Source organism: Palaemon carinicauda, chromosome 31 (genome assembly GCF_036898095.1).
Source record: "Palaemon carinicauda isolate YSFRI2023 chromosome 31, ASM3689809v2, whole genome shotgun sequence".
NCBI classification, from domain to species: Eukaryota; Metazoa; Arthropoda; class Malacostraca; order Decapoda; family Palaemonidae; genus Palaemon; species Palaemon carinicauda.
In genome coordinates, this window is record NC_090755.1 from 26,789,825 (window position 1) to 26,809,702 (window position 19,878).

The 19,878-nt window shown below is 42.0% G+C and overlaps 1 protein-coding gene across 1 annotated transcript in view; it reads left to right on the forward strand.

The window, feature by feature from the left end:
• Positions 1-18,080, forward strand: part of Trap1 (TNF receptor associated protein 1) — a 160,091-nt gene extending 142,011 nt beyond the window's left edge. The window contains exon 13 of the mRNA XM_068355072.1: positions 17,655-18,080. Coding sequence (XP_068211173.1) covers positions 17,655-17,756 — 102 coding nt within the window. The 3' untranslated portion in view covers positions 17,757-18,080. The remainder of the gene's footprint in view (positions 1-17,654) is intronic.
• Positions 18,081-19,878: the final 1,798 nt, after the last annotated feature.

Below are 19,878 nucleotides of genomic sequence, written 5' to 3' on the forward strand. Positions count from 1 at the left end.
AAATTTAATAGACCGTAAGTTTCTGTCCAACAAATTAAGATGAGAATCAGCAGCTGAAGACCAGACAGGAGAACAATACTCAAAACAAGGTAGAATGAAAGAATTAAAACACTTCTTCAGAATAGATTGATCACCGAAAATCTTGAAAGACTTTCTCAATAAGCCTATTTTTTGTGAAATTGAAGAAGACACAGACCTTATATGTTTCTCAAAAGTAAATTTACTGTCGAGAATCACACCTAAAATTTTGAAAGAGTCATACATATTTAAAGAAACATTATCAATACTGAGATCCGGATGTTGAGGAACCACCGTCCTTGACCTACTTACAATCATACTTTGAGTTTTGTTAGGATTCAACTTCATACCCCATAATTTGCACCATGCACTAATTCTAGCTAAATCTCTATTAAACGAATCACCAACCCTAGATCTACATTCAGGGGATGGAATTGATGCAAAGAGAGTAGCATCATCTGCATATGCAACAAGCTTGTTTTCTAGGCCAAACCACATGTCATGTGTATATAGTATAAAAAGTAATGGGCCAAGAACACTACCCTGTGGAACACCGGATATCACATTCCTATAATCACTATGGTGCCCATCAACAACAACTCTTTGAGATCTATTACTTAAAAAATCAATAATAATGCTAAGAAACGACCCACCCACTCCCAACTGTTTCAGTTTGAAAACAAGGGCCTCATGATTAACACGGTCAAAGGCAGCACTAAAATCAAGGCCAATCATACGAACTTCCTGACCACAATCAAGGGATTTCTGTACAGCATTGGAGATTGTAAGAAGGGCATCACATGCTCCAAGGCCTTTACGAAAACCAAATTGCAAACTAGGGAGTAGATGATTACCTTCAGCAAACCTATTAAGACGTTTTGCCAGAAGACGTTCAAAAACTTTAGATAATATGGGAGTTATGGAAATTGGGCGGTAATCAGTGGAACTTGAGCTACCACAAACACATTTACATAGAGGAGTAACATTACCAATTCTCCAACTAGTGCTAAAAGCTCCTCTTCTTGCTAACTTGCGCAAAATAACAGATAACTTTGGAGCTAAGAAATCTGCTGTCTTTATAAAAAACAAAGGAAAAATACCATTTGGGTCTACACCTCCATAAGCATCAAGGTCTATCAACAGAGCTTTAATCTCACGAGATCGAAAAGCTAAACTAGTTAGTTTAGCCTCAGGAAAACAGGAATGAGGAAGTTCAAGTTTTTCATTACTCTGTTTACTGTCAAAAACATCAGCCAAAAGGGTTGCCTTTTCCTTTGGACAGTGAGTGACTGAGCCATCTGGTTTAAGTAAAGGAGGAACTGTTGCATCTACACCAAAGAGTGCAGATTTAAGGGTAGACCACCATTTATGTTCCTGAGTTGTACCAGAAAGTGTTTCTTTTATGGTTAAATTGTACTCCTTTTCAGTTGAGGCATAAACTCTCTGAGCAAAAGCTCGAAGCTGAGTATAGTTGTTCCAGGTCAAATCTGATCTGTTACCCTTCCAAAGTTGATAGGCCTCCTGCTTCTCCAAAAAGGCACGTCTACAATCATCATTGAACCACGGTCGAAGGCCAAGAACCTAAAGAGGACTGTGCCCTTACAACCACCTCCACCATCGATAACCATCCACACAGATGCCTCGACGGAAGGATGGGGAGGTCTCACCCATTAAAGGAATGTCCAAGAGACTTGGTCTTCCCTGTTCAAGACCTTTCACATCAACATTTTGGAGGCCATGGCAGTCTTTTTGATGTTGAAAAAGCTCTCCCCTCGCAGATGAGCCCACATCAGGCTGATCCTGGACAGCGAAGTGATAATGAGATGTCTGAACCGACAAGGCTCGAGATCATGCCATATCAACCATGTGATATTGGCCATCTTCCGTCTGGCGGAAAAGAAGAGATGGCACTTATCAGCAGTTCACCTTCAAGGGTTCCGCAATGTGACGGCGGACGCTCTATCCAGGCTCAAGGCGATAGAGTCAGAATGGTCCCTAGACGCAGACTCATTCTCCATCTTACAACAGGTCCCGGAACTGCAGATCGACCTCTTCGCGACGAGCAACAACAAGAAACTACCTCGATATGTAACCCCATAAGAGGACCCTCTTGCAGAGGCGACGGACGCCATGTCCCTCGATTGAAATAAATGGAACCGGATTTACATGTTCCCACCGACCAATCTCCTACTGAAGGTCCTCAACAGGCTGAGATCCTTCTGAGGAATGGCAGCTCTAGTGGCTCCCAAGTGGTCCAAGAACAACTGGTTCCCTCTGATAATGGAACTGAAGCTGAGGCTGGTCCCTCTACCGAACCCAGCACTATCTCAACGAGTTCAGAAGTCGACTGTCTTCGCTTCATCACAGAAAACCCAAAACCTTCATCTCGTGATTTTCTCGCTTTAGCGGTTAAGAAAAGATTTGGGATCTCCAAAGGCAGTATAGACTTCTTAGAGGAATACAAGTCCCAGTCAACCAGAAGACAATTGAATCATCTTGGAAAAAGTGGGTTGCTTTCGTCAAAGCAAAAGGACCGAAAGAAATCACAATAGACTTTTGTCTGTCCTTCTTTATCCACCTTCATGAACAAGGTCTGGCAGCCAACACGATAACTACGTGTAAGTCGGCTCTGACTAGACCTCTTCTATATGCCTTGCAAGTGGACCTGATGAACAAAATCTTTAACAAGATCCCAAAGGTATGTGCTAGACTTACACCTGCAGCTCCTCCAAAGCCCATTTCATGGTCTTTGGACAAGGTCATACATTATGCTTCAACCGTGAACAATGAATATTGCTCTCTCAAGGATCTAACTCAAAAAAGTTCAAAAGTTATTTTCCTGTTTGCTATAGCCTCAGGGGCTAGAATTAGTGAAATAGTGGCCCTATCCAGAAACGAGGGTCATATTCAGTTCACAGAAGTAGTAAAACTGAATCTTTTTCCTGATCCAACCTTTCTCGCCAAGAACGAGCTACCCACTAAGAGATGAGGTTCCTGGAGAATCTGCCCTCTGAAGGAAGATGTTTCTCTGTGTCCAGTAGAATGTCTAAAGGTCTATTTTCAAAGAACTTCAGACTTCAGGGGAGGACAGCTCTTTAAAGGAGAAACTTCAGGATCAAACTTATCCCCAAAACTACTGAGGGCGAAGCTCACCTACTTTATTCGCAGAGTGGATCCTGACAGTACACCCGCAGGTCATGATCCAAGGAAAATTACTTCATCACTGAACTTTTTTCAGTGTATGGACTTTGAGCGTCTTCGCTCATTCACTGGATGGAAGTCATCCAGAGTGTTCTATAAACATTATGCAAAGCATTATGTGGTGGCGGCAGGCCAGTGTATTAAAACCTGTCGTCTAGTACTGCGATGAACAGTGAATTGATTGGGACTCTTAAATTAGGGTGAAAAGGTGTTGACACCTTCCAGTGCAATACCTTTTTAAGTGAGTGTCACCATAGTGACACTAAAGACTGTTCAAAAAATCTCAGGTGTTGAACACTTGTGCCATTTGTACTCTTACACAGTGTTGATAATATCCAACATTTACAGAACACTATATTAGAAAATTTTATTAAATTTTCAAATTTCATAGTGACACTAATCATTTCTTTCAGGTAGAAATTTTTTTTGTTTCAAGTTGTATATATGTATAATTCCCTTAATATATATTACACGTTATTCTATCTTTATTCATTTATCGTGAATAAATGTCTATTGAAGTGTAATTGCGTCTTATTTCGCCCCACAATTAACACAAATAAAGAATAGCCAGAGTTTTCTTACTTACTTACCTAAGTAAACCTCATATCGTATGCTTACTGACTATAATATAGTTGATACTTGTTGTTCCAACAGTATATACAAACTGTGAGACTCTTGTATATCTAGTTGATACTATGTTTGTTAATACAATATATGCAAACCTTGAGACCCCTTTTCTACTGTCTAGTATGACTCTTCCCTGCAGGGGGCAGGAAGCCATAACATTGTACATGATTAGAGTGGTAATGACATATAACGGTAACGTCATATGTCTCAATGGTCCGGATGACCATAGAAAAATTTGTCCCAAGGTTTAAGGCACCTATGAAAATCCACAGATACAGTACTTTCTAGTAATTCTCTGGTAAACTTCCATCAGGACGACATGGCTTGAGCCCAAAAAACGGAGTTTGAAGCGAAAGTCTATTTTTGGGTGAGATAGCCATGTCGTCCTGATGGACCCGCCCTTCTTTTCCATAGTAAAGGCCTAGGCAAAATCCCTCCCGAAACTGCTATATCTGTAGCACCATGCTCAATGCTACAAAGAATGAGCACCATCTTGGATACTCGTAATAGTACGGGAGGAAGGGTAATCTTGATAACGGCTCCCCTTCTGTTTTCGCCACTCTTCCCCCTCGAAACGAAAACGCTATTCGGGGTGAAGAGTGCTATGTGTCGTATCAAGATATATGTCCCCTGATATGCAATATCCTTAAGAGAAATTTTAAGGATATTCGCACCAGGAGTTAGAATTCTGGAGATCTAAAGGTCAATTCTCTGGGAATATCACTGTAGCCAAATATCCCTTAGAAAGCTACCAAGAGGAACCTTCCATCAGGACGACATGGCTATCTCACCCAAAAATAGATTTTTCGCTTCGCTTTGAAATCCGTTAATTTTGCTGATCGGACAAGAAGCGATGTTTCCTGTGTGGTATCGCCGTTGACCAGCATTGGCCCACAGGATGATGCTAGTGTTCAGTTTCTGCTGAAGCACAGTTTTTGGTAAATGCGTACAGGAGCACTGGCAACCGCTGGTGCATTGGCGAGTGCTAGATCTGAGAGCGTAAGTGCGCCGGAGAGCGTTGGCTTGCAGTAAGGAGCTGTGAAGTCCCGCAAACCCTCAGGATCGTGAGTGTGCAGGTGCGCAAGCGCGGGTGACATTTCGCCTGTAGGAAAGGCACCGACTGCCACACATGAGAGTGCTGGCGCACGCGCGGGACAGTGCTGCCGCGCAGGAGATTGATGGCGCATAGGACAGCGATGGCGCGCAGAAGAGTTCTGGCGCTCAGGACAGCGCTGACGTGCAGGAAAGTTCTGGCAGGTAGGAAAGTGCTGGCACGCATGACAGCGCTGGCGCGTAGGAGAGCGTTGGCGAGCAGGAGACCGAAGTTGCGCGAGCGCGCACCGAGGTTTTGATGAGCTCTGTTGTGCCAGCAATCGTAGGCAGGCTGATGAGCGCTGGCGAGCTGGCAAACGTTGCTCTCGGTTGCAAGGTTGTGCCGAGGACGAGCAGATGAAGGTGTCCCCCGAGCAGTTGTAAAGCGCTGACGAGTTGGAGAGTGTGGGTGCTCTGTAAAGCGTGACGGAGCAGGCTGGCGCTGAGATGTTGGTGAGCGCTGGTGCACTGCAGGGCACTGGCGAGTTGGAGAGTGTTGGCACGCAGCTGCACACTTAGGTAGGGCCTCAGGAGGCTGTACCGGGGACAGGAATGGCAGGTCAGCTGGTAGGACGATCAGGAACTGGGATGTGCCCTTTGGAAGAGCAAGAGCAAACATCCACTAATGGAGATCGCGAATGATCCTCAGAAGAGTGCGAGGACTAGCTGCAGCGTCGTCAGGAGGAGGTCAGCAAGCTGACCTTCAGCAGTAGCAATCCTCTGAAGGACTCTCTATGAGTGGCCCCTCTTGCGAACGAGAGGTGATCACTATGCATTGCCTAAGGGAGACTCGGCAAGGGAGGAGCGTAGTCTAAACGAAGACAGCAACAGCAGTTGGAGTCGATGAAGTGATAAAGATGCAGGGAAGTTCTCCCTTGGAAGGGAGAAACAGCCCCACACCTGAGGAGGAAAACTCACCCTTGGAAGGGAAAGTAGTCCAACGCCCTTGAGGCGAACCTCCTGGTAACGCTCTAAGATAATCTATCAAGAGTGCTGCCTGAGGAAGCGTAGCCGGAGCTAGTTCCCCTAAGATGAAGTGCTGATCAGGTGCTGCCACGGGCCTACTTCTAAGAGAAGGGATGACGTCCTCTGAGGGACGGCAGTGTCAGCAGATTCCCCAGGCATGGACTGAACAACTCTGCTTCGTCGGCACTCTTAGTCAAACAAAGAAGAACTGCATCGCAAACTGAGGAAAAATAAAATAACCTATGTAACAAAAAACTCCCTCGGGAGGAACACCTAGTCCGCGAGGAGAAGGGAGACCACAGAGGGAACAAACATAAAACAAGTACCGCGCACGCCTTTCCTCGGTCCACATCGATGGGAGAAGGGGAGCGGAGAGGAGAGTAACTGTAATAAAACAATTATTACAATTATTTAAATCGGCTAAAAATATTCACTAATAGGAAGAACCACTGATCCTCCGAAGGGAAGTGTTCCCCTCGGAGAAGAAGCTGAAAAGTTTAATTACATACTATTATAATTTCACTTAAATAATTAAGATAACAATCGGAAGCGCAACCTAACCCGCGAAAGGTACACTGTCGGAGGCCCATGAAAGGTGAAAAGCCTTGAGAAGAGAAAGACCAAAGTCAATCTCTGACAACAGTTGAATGAGGAGGGTCCAAACGATGACGATTCCCCTGCGGCGGCAGCCGAGTCAACGGTAAGTTATCCGCCGACAGGAAGACCGATGGACAAGGAGGAGAGGTCGGAAGGGAAGGTTCCCCGGCCTTGCGCAAGTGTCTTGAGAACCTGCCGTACTGTATATGTTATCACATGCACAACACAAACACTGTAACCAGATAAAAAGGGACACAATCCTGAGCTGGATCGATCTCATGCCATGCATAATGCATTAGCATTGTACTAGTGGGTTTCATCATTTCCATACTCTGGGAAAGCTAGTGTCATACACAAGCACATATAATACTTGTTGCTTTCTCTAAGATAGTCGAGTGCACAATCGAATGGTATACAGGGGGTATACATCGTTTACTAAACCTACTTATAATCTAAAGTGAACAGTAGGCGAGAGACTAGCGGGAGTGAGGCTTGGCTTGGGCTTTGTGTAAACAATGCTTTCCTCTGCTCAGTCTTACCAACTCCTTACCAATACAGTGTTACCCTATCACATAAGTCTTCATCCCCCACAAGCTGGTAATTACAGTTACGAGCTTAATTACTCCATTATCCAGTCCTAAGACACTTGGTTACTCGACAAGGGCATGTGGCAGGTGGTGTGGAGGGTAATGGAGGAACTCCATCGTGTCCGGGTGACAAATGACAGGCTCCTGGGAGCACCAATGCAGGGGTGTTGCTTGTTGATTGTGCCTCTTGCAACCTTGATGGGGGTAGTTTTATTGGTGTTTGGTTGGGGGTGATGGTACACTCAAGTACAGTGTTTCACTTGTGGGGAGGGGGGGGGGGGTTAGTTAGGGGGTGCTTGCAGATGTAGGTATTGTGTAGGGGTTGGGGCTGGTGTTGGTTGATAAGAGGGATGACGTCTGAGGTTTCTTCAGTTCCGAATGGTTACCCTGCCAGAGTCATCAATTGTGATGCAGTACTTGTCATGGTCCAAAACCTTGGTGATTGTGGCAGTTCTATCCCAGAGCTTTGGGTGATAGCCTGCACCATTCTGAAAAAGCATTTGTCCCCAATAAGTAGTGGACAAGCAGGCCAAGAATGGGCTTAAAGGAACTCTTTTGGTTTAGCATAGTGTGCAGAGGGCCAACTCCTTTTTCCAAGCCTCCTGCCACATGGGTCTGATATTTTGGTTAGAAAACTTTTCCAGGCTGTTTACAAAAGCTAGCAAGTCTCCTAAGAGTTTTCCCAAGATAATTTTGGCAGGAGATATCACAGTCAGTCTGGTGGGTCCCTCTGCTGTAGGAACGCCAGTAAGAAGTAGTCATTATCAATTTGTCCAGTTAGTCCGATATGGGAGCTCAGAAGTCTCTTTTTACTTCTGACTGCAACTTCCACCCTGCCATTTAACTGTGGGTGGTATGGTGGTGACACACTATGTTTAACTCCTCATCTGGTGAGGAAATGTTGAGTCGCATTGGCTGTAAACTCTCTGTACACCCAGCACTCTAAAACTCCTCTGGAGCACTGAATGTTGCAAATAAGGAACAGAGGTATCCAATAAAACCCTGCAAGTTGTAACACTGGCGCACAAGAAACCTGTTGGGTATACAAATACCTTCGACCAACTTGATAAGCGGTCGCCTATCACCAGGTATTTCTGACCCGGAAATTCAAAATAATCAGCGAAGACAGACTCAAATGGAGTTGCTGGGGGAGTGGGCAATGAAGGTACATTAAGTTTGCAATCTGCACACCCTGCACATATTACATGAATATCTGCAGTCATACCTGATGAAAACACAACGGCCCATGCGCAGAGTTCCATCTAGGAGACTCCTTGGTGGGCTAAATGGAGGCTGTTTAAAACTTTGCAACTAAGGGTGGAACCACAACTCTTGATAGAATTGAATTGAATATAGGATTTAGGCATTAAGCCAAGCACTGGGGCATCAAAGGCCATTCAGCGCTATATAACAAAAATCATTCAATCATATCTGTACACCCACACCATTTAGTATCATTTTAACCTTTAATACAAATCGTAACACTTGCATACAATAAAATCTAGATGTGAAATAAATAGGGATTAAAAGGGTAAAATAAATAAATAAATTAATAAAATCAATTATAGCTCGTAATATAACCCAATACTTTGTATAAATTTTCTCAAGTTCAGGGTATTACAGTTTTCCCCCAGTATATCTCTTAAAGGTTTGTCCTGGAGTAAATGTGTCCTCCTCTGAAGATTAAAAACAGGACAATCGACTAAAATATGTTTAACATCCATTGTCACTTGACAGGTATTACAAAGAGGGGCCTGTCTCCCTTCCCCACTCTTCATTAAATAATTGTGCGTTGCATGTGTATGGCCAATACGCAGTCTAGTTAAAATAATGGTATCCCTTCTACTTGTAGAATTACAAGATGACCATTTATCCACCAATGGGTGGATTTGTTTCAATTTTGTATTGGTGGTTAGTTCAGACCATCAAGCTTGCCACTTATTTTTACAGTAAAGATGAATCTCACTTTTAAGATCTTTGTAAGCAATACTCAAGGGGGGTGGATTACTTAGCCCTGAAGCTTCCTTTGCTGCCTTATCTACTTGTTCATTCCCATCCACCCCAACATGGGCAAGGACCCAACAGAAGTGAACACTGATACTCTTCCTAGATTGCAGAAGTACTAACCAGTCCTGCACCTCTTGTACTAGATGATGGCCTGGCATAATTTGTTTTAATGAGAGTAAAACATCCGTAAAAATTGTATAAAAACTATTTTGGTTGCCATTTTTAAAAATATGTTGGACTGCGAGAATTATTGCGTACAGCTCAGCAGTAAAAATTGAACAAGAAGATGGGAGTTTCCTTCTAATAATAATATCCCCCACCACAGCTGCACTTCCAACTCCTGCAGCCGATTTGGAGCCATCTGTAAAAACATGTTTCCCATGATGTTGAGCAGCATGATTTAAAAACTCACTTTTCATTACCCTACTAGATAAGGTATTTTTCCCTCCTGCCGTAAAACATACTTTAACAGGTGGATTACACCAAGGAGGAGACTTGGGATATCCTACCTCTGCTATCTGTGCTGTTAACAAGCCTACTTCTCTTAGCATCATTTTTCAGCTGTACTTCCAAAGGCTTAGGCACTCTAGATCTGTTAGGAGCCCGATCTAAAGGCGCCCTAACATATTTACAGTTAGGATTGTTTCTCACAGCAAGGGACCTAGCTAAAAACCTCAAACTCAACTCCTCTCTGCGAATGGAAAGGGGAGGTATGCCAGAATCAACATAGATACTGTCAATGGGAGATGTTCTGTAAGCACCTGTGCAGATGCGAAGCCCAGCATTGTGAACAATATCAAGTTTTCCAAGTAAAGTCTTTGTAGCTGACCCATATATTTGGCATGCATAGTCTAACTTGCTCAGACACAAAGATGTATAAATTCTAAGCAAAGTTGTTCTATCAGCACCCCAATCAAAATGCGATATCACTTTCAGAATGTTCAGTGACTTCTTAACCCTGATAGATAGGTCATTTATATGGGGACCAAATGTCATTTTCTTGTCGAAAATGACTCCAAGAAACTTGACACTATCCTCATATGGCAAAATACAATCGTTTAAGAAAAGGTTGGGGATCTCTTCCCTTTTACGAGTACGAGTAAAACGAATGGCTTTGGTCTTCTAAGGAGAAAACATGAATCCACGAGAATTTGCCCATGCGGAAGCAGCATTTATTGCAATTTGAAGATTTTGGCATGCTTGTAGTGCAGATGATCCACTACAATAAATTGCAAAGTCGTCGACAAATAGTGATCCTTGTATGCCAGGAGGTATGTGACTAATGAGACTATTAATAGTAACAGCAAACAAGGTCACACTCAATACGCTGCCTTGGGGGACACCTTCTTCTTGCATGTAGGATGAAGATAGTTCTGACCCTACTCTCACTTTAATTGAGCGGTTTGATAAAAATTCTTCAATAAAAGAGAACATACGTCCTCCTATACCCCACGAGGCCAATTGCTTTAAAATACCACCCCTCCAGGTGGTGTCATATGCCTTTTCGAGGTCAAAAAAGACACCCACCACTAGGTTTTAGTTAGAAAAAGCATTTGAAATTTCCCTTGATAACATCAGCAAAGGGTCTAGAGTACTTCGGTTCTTCCTAAAACCAAACTGTGTTAGCTAAAAGATTTTTTAATTCTAGATACCACACAAGTCTGTTGTTGATCATTCTCTCAAATAGTTTGCATATGCAACTGGTCAAAGATATGGGCCTATAACTAGATGGCAGTTCTGGGTCTTTACCAGACTTGTGGCCTGGAATTACAATTGAAGTATGCCAGGAATCAGGAGATGTATGGGAAGCCCATAGACCATTGAAGGTTTCTAATAAAAATTCCTTGGTATCCACTGGAAGATGTGATATTTCATACCGGATGCCATCCTCACCTGGGGCAGTTAAAGAAGAGCTGGAGATAGCATTTTGCATCTCCTCTATACTAAAAGGCAGGTTAAAAGCTTCAGTATTTGAAGAAGCAGGAGGAACAACAGATGTTGATGCTCTAATTTGTTGAAATGCTGGGGAATAGTTGTCAGCACTTGATACATGAGCAAAGTGCTTAGCAAGAACCTCTGCTACATCTTTGGGGTCAGATATATATCTATTATTTTCCCTTAATATTGGTAGAGGCTTAGGGACGAATTTACCTTGAAGTTTTCTAATCTTGTCCCATATTTCCTTTGAAGGAGTTTTGGTATTAATATTAGATATATATTTCTTCCAAGATGCTCTCTTTGCTTTTTTAAAAATTCTTTTTTGTTTGGCACAGGCTCTGAGATATGCTATTCTATCTGCTAAATAGTTTGTCCTCAAGTATCTTCTGAAGCAAGTTCGGGTCACTTTTCTTGCGTTGGCACATTCTTTACTCCACCAAGGAACTACAGAGCGATGAGGTAACCCGCATGTTTTAGGTATAAACTTGCTAGCATTATCATCAATAATATTTTCAAGATGTTGATAGGCATGCACTGGAGATGTAAATTCATCATATTCTTTATCAGTGTGTGAACAGTTTTCATAAGCTGCCCAGTCTGCCTCATCTATCGTCCATTTTGGTGGACACTGAGAAGGAAGATTATTGACATAATTTAACATTATTGGCCAATGGTCACTGCCATGTAGGTGTTCATTTACTGACCAAAGGTAGTCCAATCGAATGGATGAGGAACAGATTGACAAATCAATGGCTGATGTAGAGTTGTGGAATACATCATACCAACTCTTGATAGAGGAAGGCTCCATTTGAAATGTACAGTGCATCCTGCTATGGGCAGTGAGGGGTGCCATAAAGCAACTGTTTGTCGGTGTCTGGGAAGTCATCCTCAATTTTCTGAAAAGAGCCTCCATGTGGTGATCCTTCAGAGCTTCTTCAACAACGGGTGGTCATGGAAGTGACACGACCTCAGCAGCTTCCCATTGTATGGCGGCGGCAAGTACATATTTCATCTGGTCACCAGTGCTCAAGGCATCTGTGGGCTGATGGCGAGGGATGGAGGAATGTAGCGTCTACAGCCAGATTTGATTTCCCAGGCATATGCATGATCCGGAAGTGCCATGGCAGTATTCATTGCTTCAGCCTAAAAAGTCATGTTTGTGATGTTGTCGAGGGTGCGGTCACTAAAATCTTGACCAGCAGTTTGTAGTCTGTAACCACTATCAAATTATTACAACCATGGGTGATGTAATGTGTGTGTTCCAGACTCCAGACAACTGTAAGTGCCTCTCCTTCAATTGCTGCGTAACTTGATTTTGCACTAGAAAAGGGAGCTCAATGCGCCATCCGCCCATGCATCAATCCGAAGTATCCAAAGGGCAGGTGCAATGTTTCTGTAGTAGAAAGTATCCGATGCCTGTTGTCAGTATCTTAACCACACTCCTTGATAGGTTCAACGATGGGACCTTTCGAGGCTTAGAATGCCTCTTCGAGCAATGGGGTCCAGAATTTACACTTTTGGCTGAAGAATGGTTTGAACAAAGTCATGAAATCTCAGTTTGGGAGAAGGTAGGGATGGTTTACTAGACCGAACCCGCTGCGAATATTGGTTGTAATAGTTGGATTAGGGAACTGATGGTTTCAAGGAACTTGGCTTGTGGTTCAATGGATGTGTCAGTTGTGCAGAAACCAGCAAAATCTGCTTCATGCTCTGCAAGCTTCAATTTATTGAGGTTTTCATTACATTACCTGCATCTCCAACAGCCTTCATGAAGCCTATAGTATGCCACCAGTGGTCCTCTAGATTCTCATCGTTAATGGGGGTGTCATCAACAAATCTTTCTTTACGATCCAAGTCGGACAGAATGGTACCAAACCATCAGTTGTAGCTATCGCCGGACGAAAGAAATCCTTGTGGGGCTCTTAAGGTTTGCTATCTGCCAAATGAGATAGTGAAGGTAGTCAAATTCATGCAAAGGAGCACTATTCCAAGCATCTGCTGACTGTTTTCCACACATTTTCTATTGCAAATGTTTCTCGCTTACAGAATTTATTCAATAGAAAGGTCCACTGTCCTGCGTGGGGAACAGTCGTGTTTTCATATGACTACCATCCTGTGGCACCATGTTGCATACTCACCATAGAGGACGCTTTTTTCTTTGACAACCAATACCTCGTCGCGGAATCGTGCACTCTCTCTTGTCAATGTACAGGCAGTATGGTAGGCTCGAGGACTGGCTCCTAGGTGTATTTTCACTGGAGGCCCAGCCATAACTGGTAAGGCGTAGTGTGGGCATGTGCTGAATGTTGATAATGCTTACCCGTTAATCAGCCCAATCCCTCATCTTTACGTTTTTCTCAACAGCACAGGGGAATGGGAGCACCTGGTCGTTTTGGGGTGGGTAGTACAGGGCACGTACAGTTGTCACTTCCCTTAGTTCCCTTCAGGCATCCCTCGTTTATGGTCCTGATTGTGCTGACTGACATTAGTCGTCTATTGTCACCGGGTCATTGGTATTTAGTACCACTAAATGGTTGGGAGGTAGGATTTCAGGGGAAATGAGGGATTCATGTGATAGGTAAAACTGTTGGATACTACTACCTACGTATATCATTATTGCCCAGCACGATATGATATTACCCTGAGTGTGTCATCCTTTAAGGTTACCAAAAAAAATACACCATCGATTTTGATTTGGGACTTGTTGGCTGCCTGCAATTTTAGTGATACAGGGTGAAGATTGTCCCGGGAAAAACCCATGCGATAAAAACTGATGGAGGGACCATACATCACAGACTGAGCTGCACTATCCCATACAGTGTCCATTTCGTCATATGCAGATGAGCGGGCTGTGCCATGGTGATCAGAGGCTGTGTAGTCTATAGTAATTCTCAGTTTCACAGTTGGGTGTCTGGTTCAGCGAGTAAGCACGGTGCCACACAGCAGATTAGAATGTGTGGTGTTGAAAGATCATAGCCATCATGTGCTGTGAGTTTGGTGTTGGTTGGATCATGCATGTACAGTAGTCGCTTTAGTAGATATTTGGGATAAATGGACCTTCTTCAAACTTAACTGGGTCAACCCTTCATTGTGCTGAACCCTGCTGCAACGGCACCTTTGAACCAGGAAAAGTTTTGGTTTACAATTCCATCTGTGATTATTTTCAGTGAATAAGAGGAATTTTCTACCACAATCAGGACAGGATTTTGTTCTATCAATAGGAGGTGGCTAATGTTTCCTACTGTATTCTTCTGCACAGTCTCTGTGTCTGCTGATCTGCAATTCCACTTGAATGATGATATGGCAGAGTTGCTTGAGAAAGTGACAGCATTTCTAGCCATTTCCTTGCCCTCTACAAAAGCAATGACCCCCGTTAATGGATTTGCGTTGAATATCTTCCAACACTCAGGGCTTCACGGCGAATATCAACGCCATCAACTCCAGACAGCACATCTTGGATGGCTTCGTTTGTATAATCTGAGGTTGTTATTGCTGTATGTGCATATGTGTGAAACCTTGAACTCAAGTTTCTGCCTTCCCATGGACCCTGGCAGCAAAGGACCAAAATTGCTCCTCTGCATTTTGATACATGGCCATAAAGTCTGCCCGCTTTACTACAAGGGACACCGAAGAGATGGCCAATGACTTCATGGCCTTCAGGACCTCAACAAGTAGTGTTGTAATACTGAGTTAGCTTTTAGAAGGGTGTCCACCAAGAGATTTGGTAACACATTCAAAGAGTTGCATTGATGCTGTGGCTGCAACAATCCCTGATCCACTGTAGAAGTTATCCTAATGTTTCCCATACATGTTCCATGTCTCACTCTTCACACTAATGTCAATGCGTTGTCACTCCAGCTTCACGACCTTAGGGCCAGTGGTGATGCTTGCATCGTTACCAGTGGGGGCTGATGAACAAGATTATGGTTATTGAGGTGGGCAATAACGATTGCATCACTTCCATCAACAGTCTTTAAGTCACAGCCGGGCAGGCTGCACTTAAGGACAGTCATCGTTCCAAGTTGATTGTAGCCTAGGCCTGACCCTTGTGTGGATGATTCAGCTCCGCCTCGCCATGGAAACTGCCACCAACATGAAGAAAAACTCATCAATTTACAATCATGTTTATTGATAATGCTGGTGATAGTATCTCCAAAACAATAGTGGTTAGGAACTGACTCCATAGAGGAAATATGATTGATAGATTAATGTGACTTAATACTTAGATAATGGTATAACAGGCCATGAACAAATATACATAAATGGTATAAGAGGCCATGAACAAATATACATAAATTATAATTTTGTTTTCATTCTTGGAATTATTAATATGATGATATAAAACAGGAGCAGTTACAGCCCTGAAATATATGTTGCACATGGATAACCGTACCCACGCCCTCCACTCATTAAATATGGAGGGCTGGACATACACATTGATGGACCTAATAAGAATCCTTGATACCTTAATTATAGTTGTGCATAGTCTACTAAACCTACCAAATAATCTAAAGTGAGCAGTAGGTGAAAGATGGGCAGGAGTGAGGCTTGGTTTGTCCTTCAGCTAGGACAGCAGGTTGCACTACCGACTGCTCAAAACCTGAAGGGTCAGCGAGCTCAAAGGGAGAAAAAAGAAATCGTATCTCTTCACCTTGAGTGCGCGAGGGCACCAAGAGGTAGCTTAAAAAGCTAACGTCCCTGATTATTACCAAGTTAGGTGATCAGTAGCATAGCAAATAAGAAAAGTTGGACACCAAAATCCGGGAAGCAAGTTGCTCGCGTGTGTCCAGTGACGGATCTGCAACCACAGGTGGAACAGACCTCCTCTCTAGATTTTTAGAGGATTCCTGTTCCATGATCGCTGACCAAGTCAGGTAATTAGTTGCAAAACTGCTTCCAAAATAGGTGAAGCATGATGCTCATCGTCGGAACAGCAAACACAAACTTAACTGACTCCTCCTCTAAAGGATTCCTGTTCAAGACTTCGGAGAAGTCTAACCCCATAGCCTATCAAAGACAGTACAGGGAAGACAGGAATGTCACTTGGATTTCCGAGTGCATTTGCCTGCTTTAGTAGAGCGGGCCCACAACAGATGGCGCCGATATTTGTTACTTACTCAAGTCAGTGTTGCCAGATGGAAAAATTTCACCAGTGTTCTTTTCAAGCTGGGATTGGTGTTTCATGTTTCTTTTTTTATCAGGCAGTATACAAATATATATGCTACTCCATGAATAAAACAAAATTTAGCATCAAGAAAACCGAACTAAGGGTTTTTCTATTTTCATTGAAGATCATAATTATGTTGTATTTCCAGCCTTCTCAGGGAAATTCGGGATCTCACAATCTGGTTATGCTAACTCAAATCTTCAAAGTCAAATTTGCGGCAATGCCGTTACCTTACGTAAAACAAGAAGCATATGTTGAATATATTGCCCCTCAAGCATAAACTACCATTTAATGGTGCATTTTTTCTTCACATTTATTGACAGAAAGGAAAGAACATGCATACTTTATCAAAGTCAGATTATACATTGAAACAGGCCCTTATTCAATGTGAGCGCAAACTCGTACCGCTAGAAACAAAAATCACATTAAAAGTCAGAAAAATTGGAGCATCTTTTCTGACCATATCTCTATACGGTATGAGAAAAATGTGACTTGACAAGCCCAAGACATATTTGACCACCCACAAATAATCTTCTCCCCCTTCTAGTTTAGTCTTGGTCACAGTTCCTATTTTGGATGCATCTTTCACATATTCTGTAAGTTATACTTGCAATGTTATATTATACATGAAGCACACAGCTTAACCTAAACTTGCCATTTTGTAAATGGACAAGCGACAAGCTATGCAAGTATGAACAAGAATATAGGTAGTCTAATGATCCATATGCTTTAATATAAATGCTATAAAGTTTTTTCCTAGCTAATTAGTAGAACGCATCGGCAATAGATGGCACTGAACAGGCGCACAACGTTTTTTAATAGGTAGGCTTTCTTGTGTTCCCTTTACTATTTTTTTTATATGAATGTGGAACTCTGTCTTCTATCACTGCTAAGATTAAAGGGAAAATATGATTGAGGGGGAGCGGTACTACCTCTTGCTGTCACTTGTAATGAACTGGAATGATTTTTAACAACTTGTTAAAAGTTTTATAGCAATTGCCAACTTATGACAATAATACCTAATACCTATGGTATATCCATAGTACAGTAAGAGTACGGATCGGTCATTACTCGTAGGGGGCGGTTGTCAAACATGAGTTTAGTTTCTCCTCCTCCTCTTCTACTTTTTTCCCCTTCTTACTGTCTGTCCCTCTATCAAATTGTCAGATACTCGACTATTTTAATTATATTTTTTTTTCTTCTATCTACCATTTTCACGTTTATTCATCCTTCAGGTATTCTTTCAGAGCGAAGCAATATTACTAGAAACCAATACAGTATACACTATACAAAATGGCTTCAAGAATTATACGGTTTTATTTGGGCAGTTGAAGACATTTCAGAAGGATTGTGTTTTTTTATAGTTGATGAAATGCTGTCGTTATTTTAAACTTTTTTACTTTTGGAGTTAGGATTTGAATATATTCATAATTCTTTTTTTCTTTTCTTTCCAGTTATTCAACAATGCGATGGTTATGGCAGGTCTGGTAGAAGATCCTCGAACTGCTCTTTCATCTATTAACGAACTGCTTCAGTTAGCTTTAGAAAAGCATTAGAAATATATTTTTGATTACATACTTTTGTAAATTTGTTTCAAATATTTAATTTTATAATTTTTGGGGCATTATTTTGTATGAAATTTCTCAGTGCATATGTCAATGTCTACAAGATAATTTTTTTTATGTTGATATTTCCAGGATTATTGTGTAGTTGTATTTGATGGACATTGCTGTTACTATGTATATGTGTAAGTAATGCTGTATTGTATATAAAATACTTTAGTTGTATTGTTCAAAATAGAAAAAAAAAGGTTACATTAGATTTTTAAGTGGCATAGATCGCGAGCTGCAAGGAAATCTCAATAAATTTGTTGCACTGTAGTTCTTGTACTTTTATTTTATATGCTAGTTAAGAGGAGTTTATTCAGCAGGCTGTAAGAACTATGAATTGATGTAGTCAAAATTCTATTAAGTTAAAAAAAAAAAGCCATAAATGAAGTTACAATACAAGGAAGAAGACATTGCAAGTGCTTATGGAAAAGATCCAAAGAACACAAAAGGTTTATTGTCAAATAAAAAGCTTTAGTAAAAGCCCACAACTATAATAGCCTTGACAGGAATTCAATGGCGATAAGTGGTAAATCACTACAGCACCATATAGGAGAATTTTCACTTTAAATAGACCACTATACTGTAGTTAATACCTGGAGGGATTATAATTCTTGTAATCACCAAGTGCCTTAACTGATATAACTGGTAATTTATTTGAGGTGTTTAAGTAATCCTTTGACTAAATAGTATACTCAATGTAGTAAAGTTGCACCGTGAAAGAAAGGTCATCGAGGTCAGCTATAGTTTATAAATTCATTTCAAGTTAGCGAAACCTCTTAATTAACATACAGTACTTAGATTTTTTCGCCTCTTATTACAAAAAATACTTTTACCAAATTAAATTCACCCGGTCACTGGAAATCTTAAAATTTGCTCGCCACACAAACTTCTAAACTTTCCACAGTCGTCCTGCTCTCCCATTGGATATCTCCCTACCCTAATGCTAGTTACTGCCATTAGATCCTTCTCTCCTATTGGTCCGCATCTTTGCCATCATACATCTGCCGGCATACCTTGACCATATTGCTTCGGCATTCACTACCGTTCAGATCGAATTCTTGTTGGTGACTGATTTCCCAAGAATGTTGCTGGTGTCAAGGAAAGATGAGGATGCTTTCTATGGAGATGAAGCTGGAGATATTAAAAAATTACGAGGGTGGTATGTAGTCTCTCTCTCTGTCTCATATGTCTGTCTCACATCTCTCTCTCATATGTTTGTCTCTCAGTATCATGTCTCTCTCTCTCGTGTCTGTTCCCCCCCCCCCTCTCTCTCTCTCTCTCTCTCTCTCTCTCTCTCTCTCTCTCTCTCTCTCTCTCTCTCTCTCTCTCTCTCTCTCTCTCTCGTGTCTGTGTCATCTCTGACTGTCTGTCTGTGTCTTATGTCTCAGTGTCTGTCCCATATCTCTCTCTCTCTCTCTCTCTCTCTCTCTCTCTCTCTCTCTCTCTCTCTCTCTCTCTCTCTCTCTCTCTCTCTCTCTCGTGCTTGTGTTACTGTATGCTAGCGAGTTCCCCTGTGTGATCCGAGAAATCAGCCAATTTAACGCGGATAACAAAAGGCTATCGGGTGCAATATAGCTACAAGTTTTCGTGAATAGTCGGTGATTGGTTTGAGGTCAGAAAAGTGGGATAAAACGTCGGCATAGGATAGTTATCTTGTGAATTACTAAAAATCTGAACATCTTGTGAATTACTAAAAATCTGAACAAGATGGCAGGCTATAACACGGGCAAGGCATGGAGGGATATTGCTGCAATCGGCAAGAGTAAATTCCATGAGTTGGCACAACAAGAACTAGACCTCCTGATAACAGAGGTCGCTAATAGCTCCAACCAATGTGACGGAAAAATATTCTCAAACATATTGAAACAATATGATCCAACAAACTGGAGCAAGTCTGCAGAAAACATCATCAAAATAATAGAAGAAATTCCAAAGAAGATCCAGGTGATAAAGAGACTTAGAAAGTTTACATCATTCAGCACATTCCATCAACGAACATTAAGAAGTTCAATATGGTGAATATGCTGATTGATGCATTGGGAAAAAGAATGCCAAAACGGTGCAATAC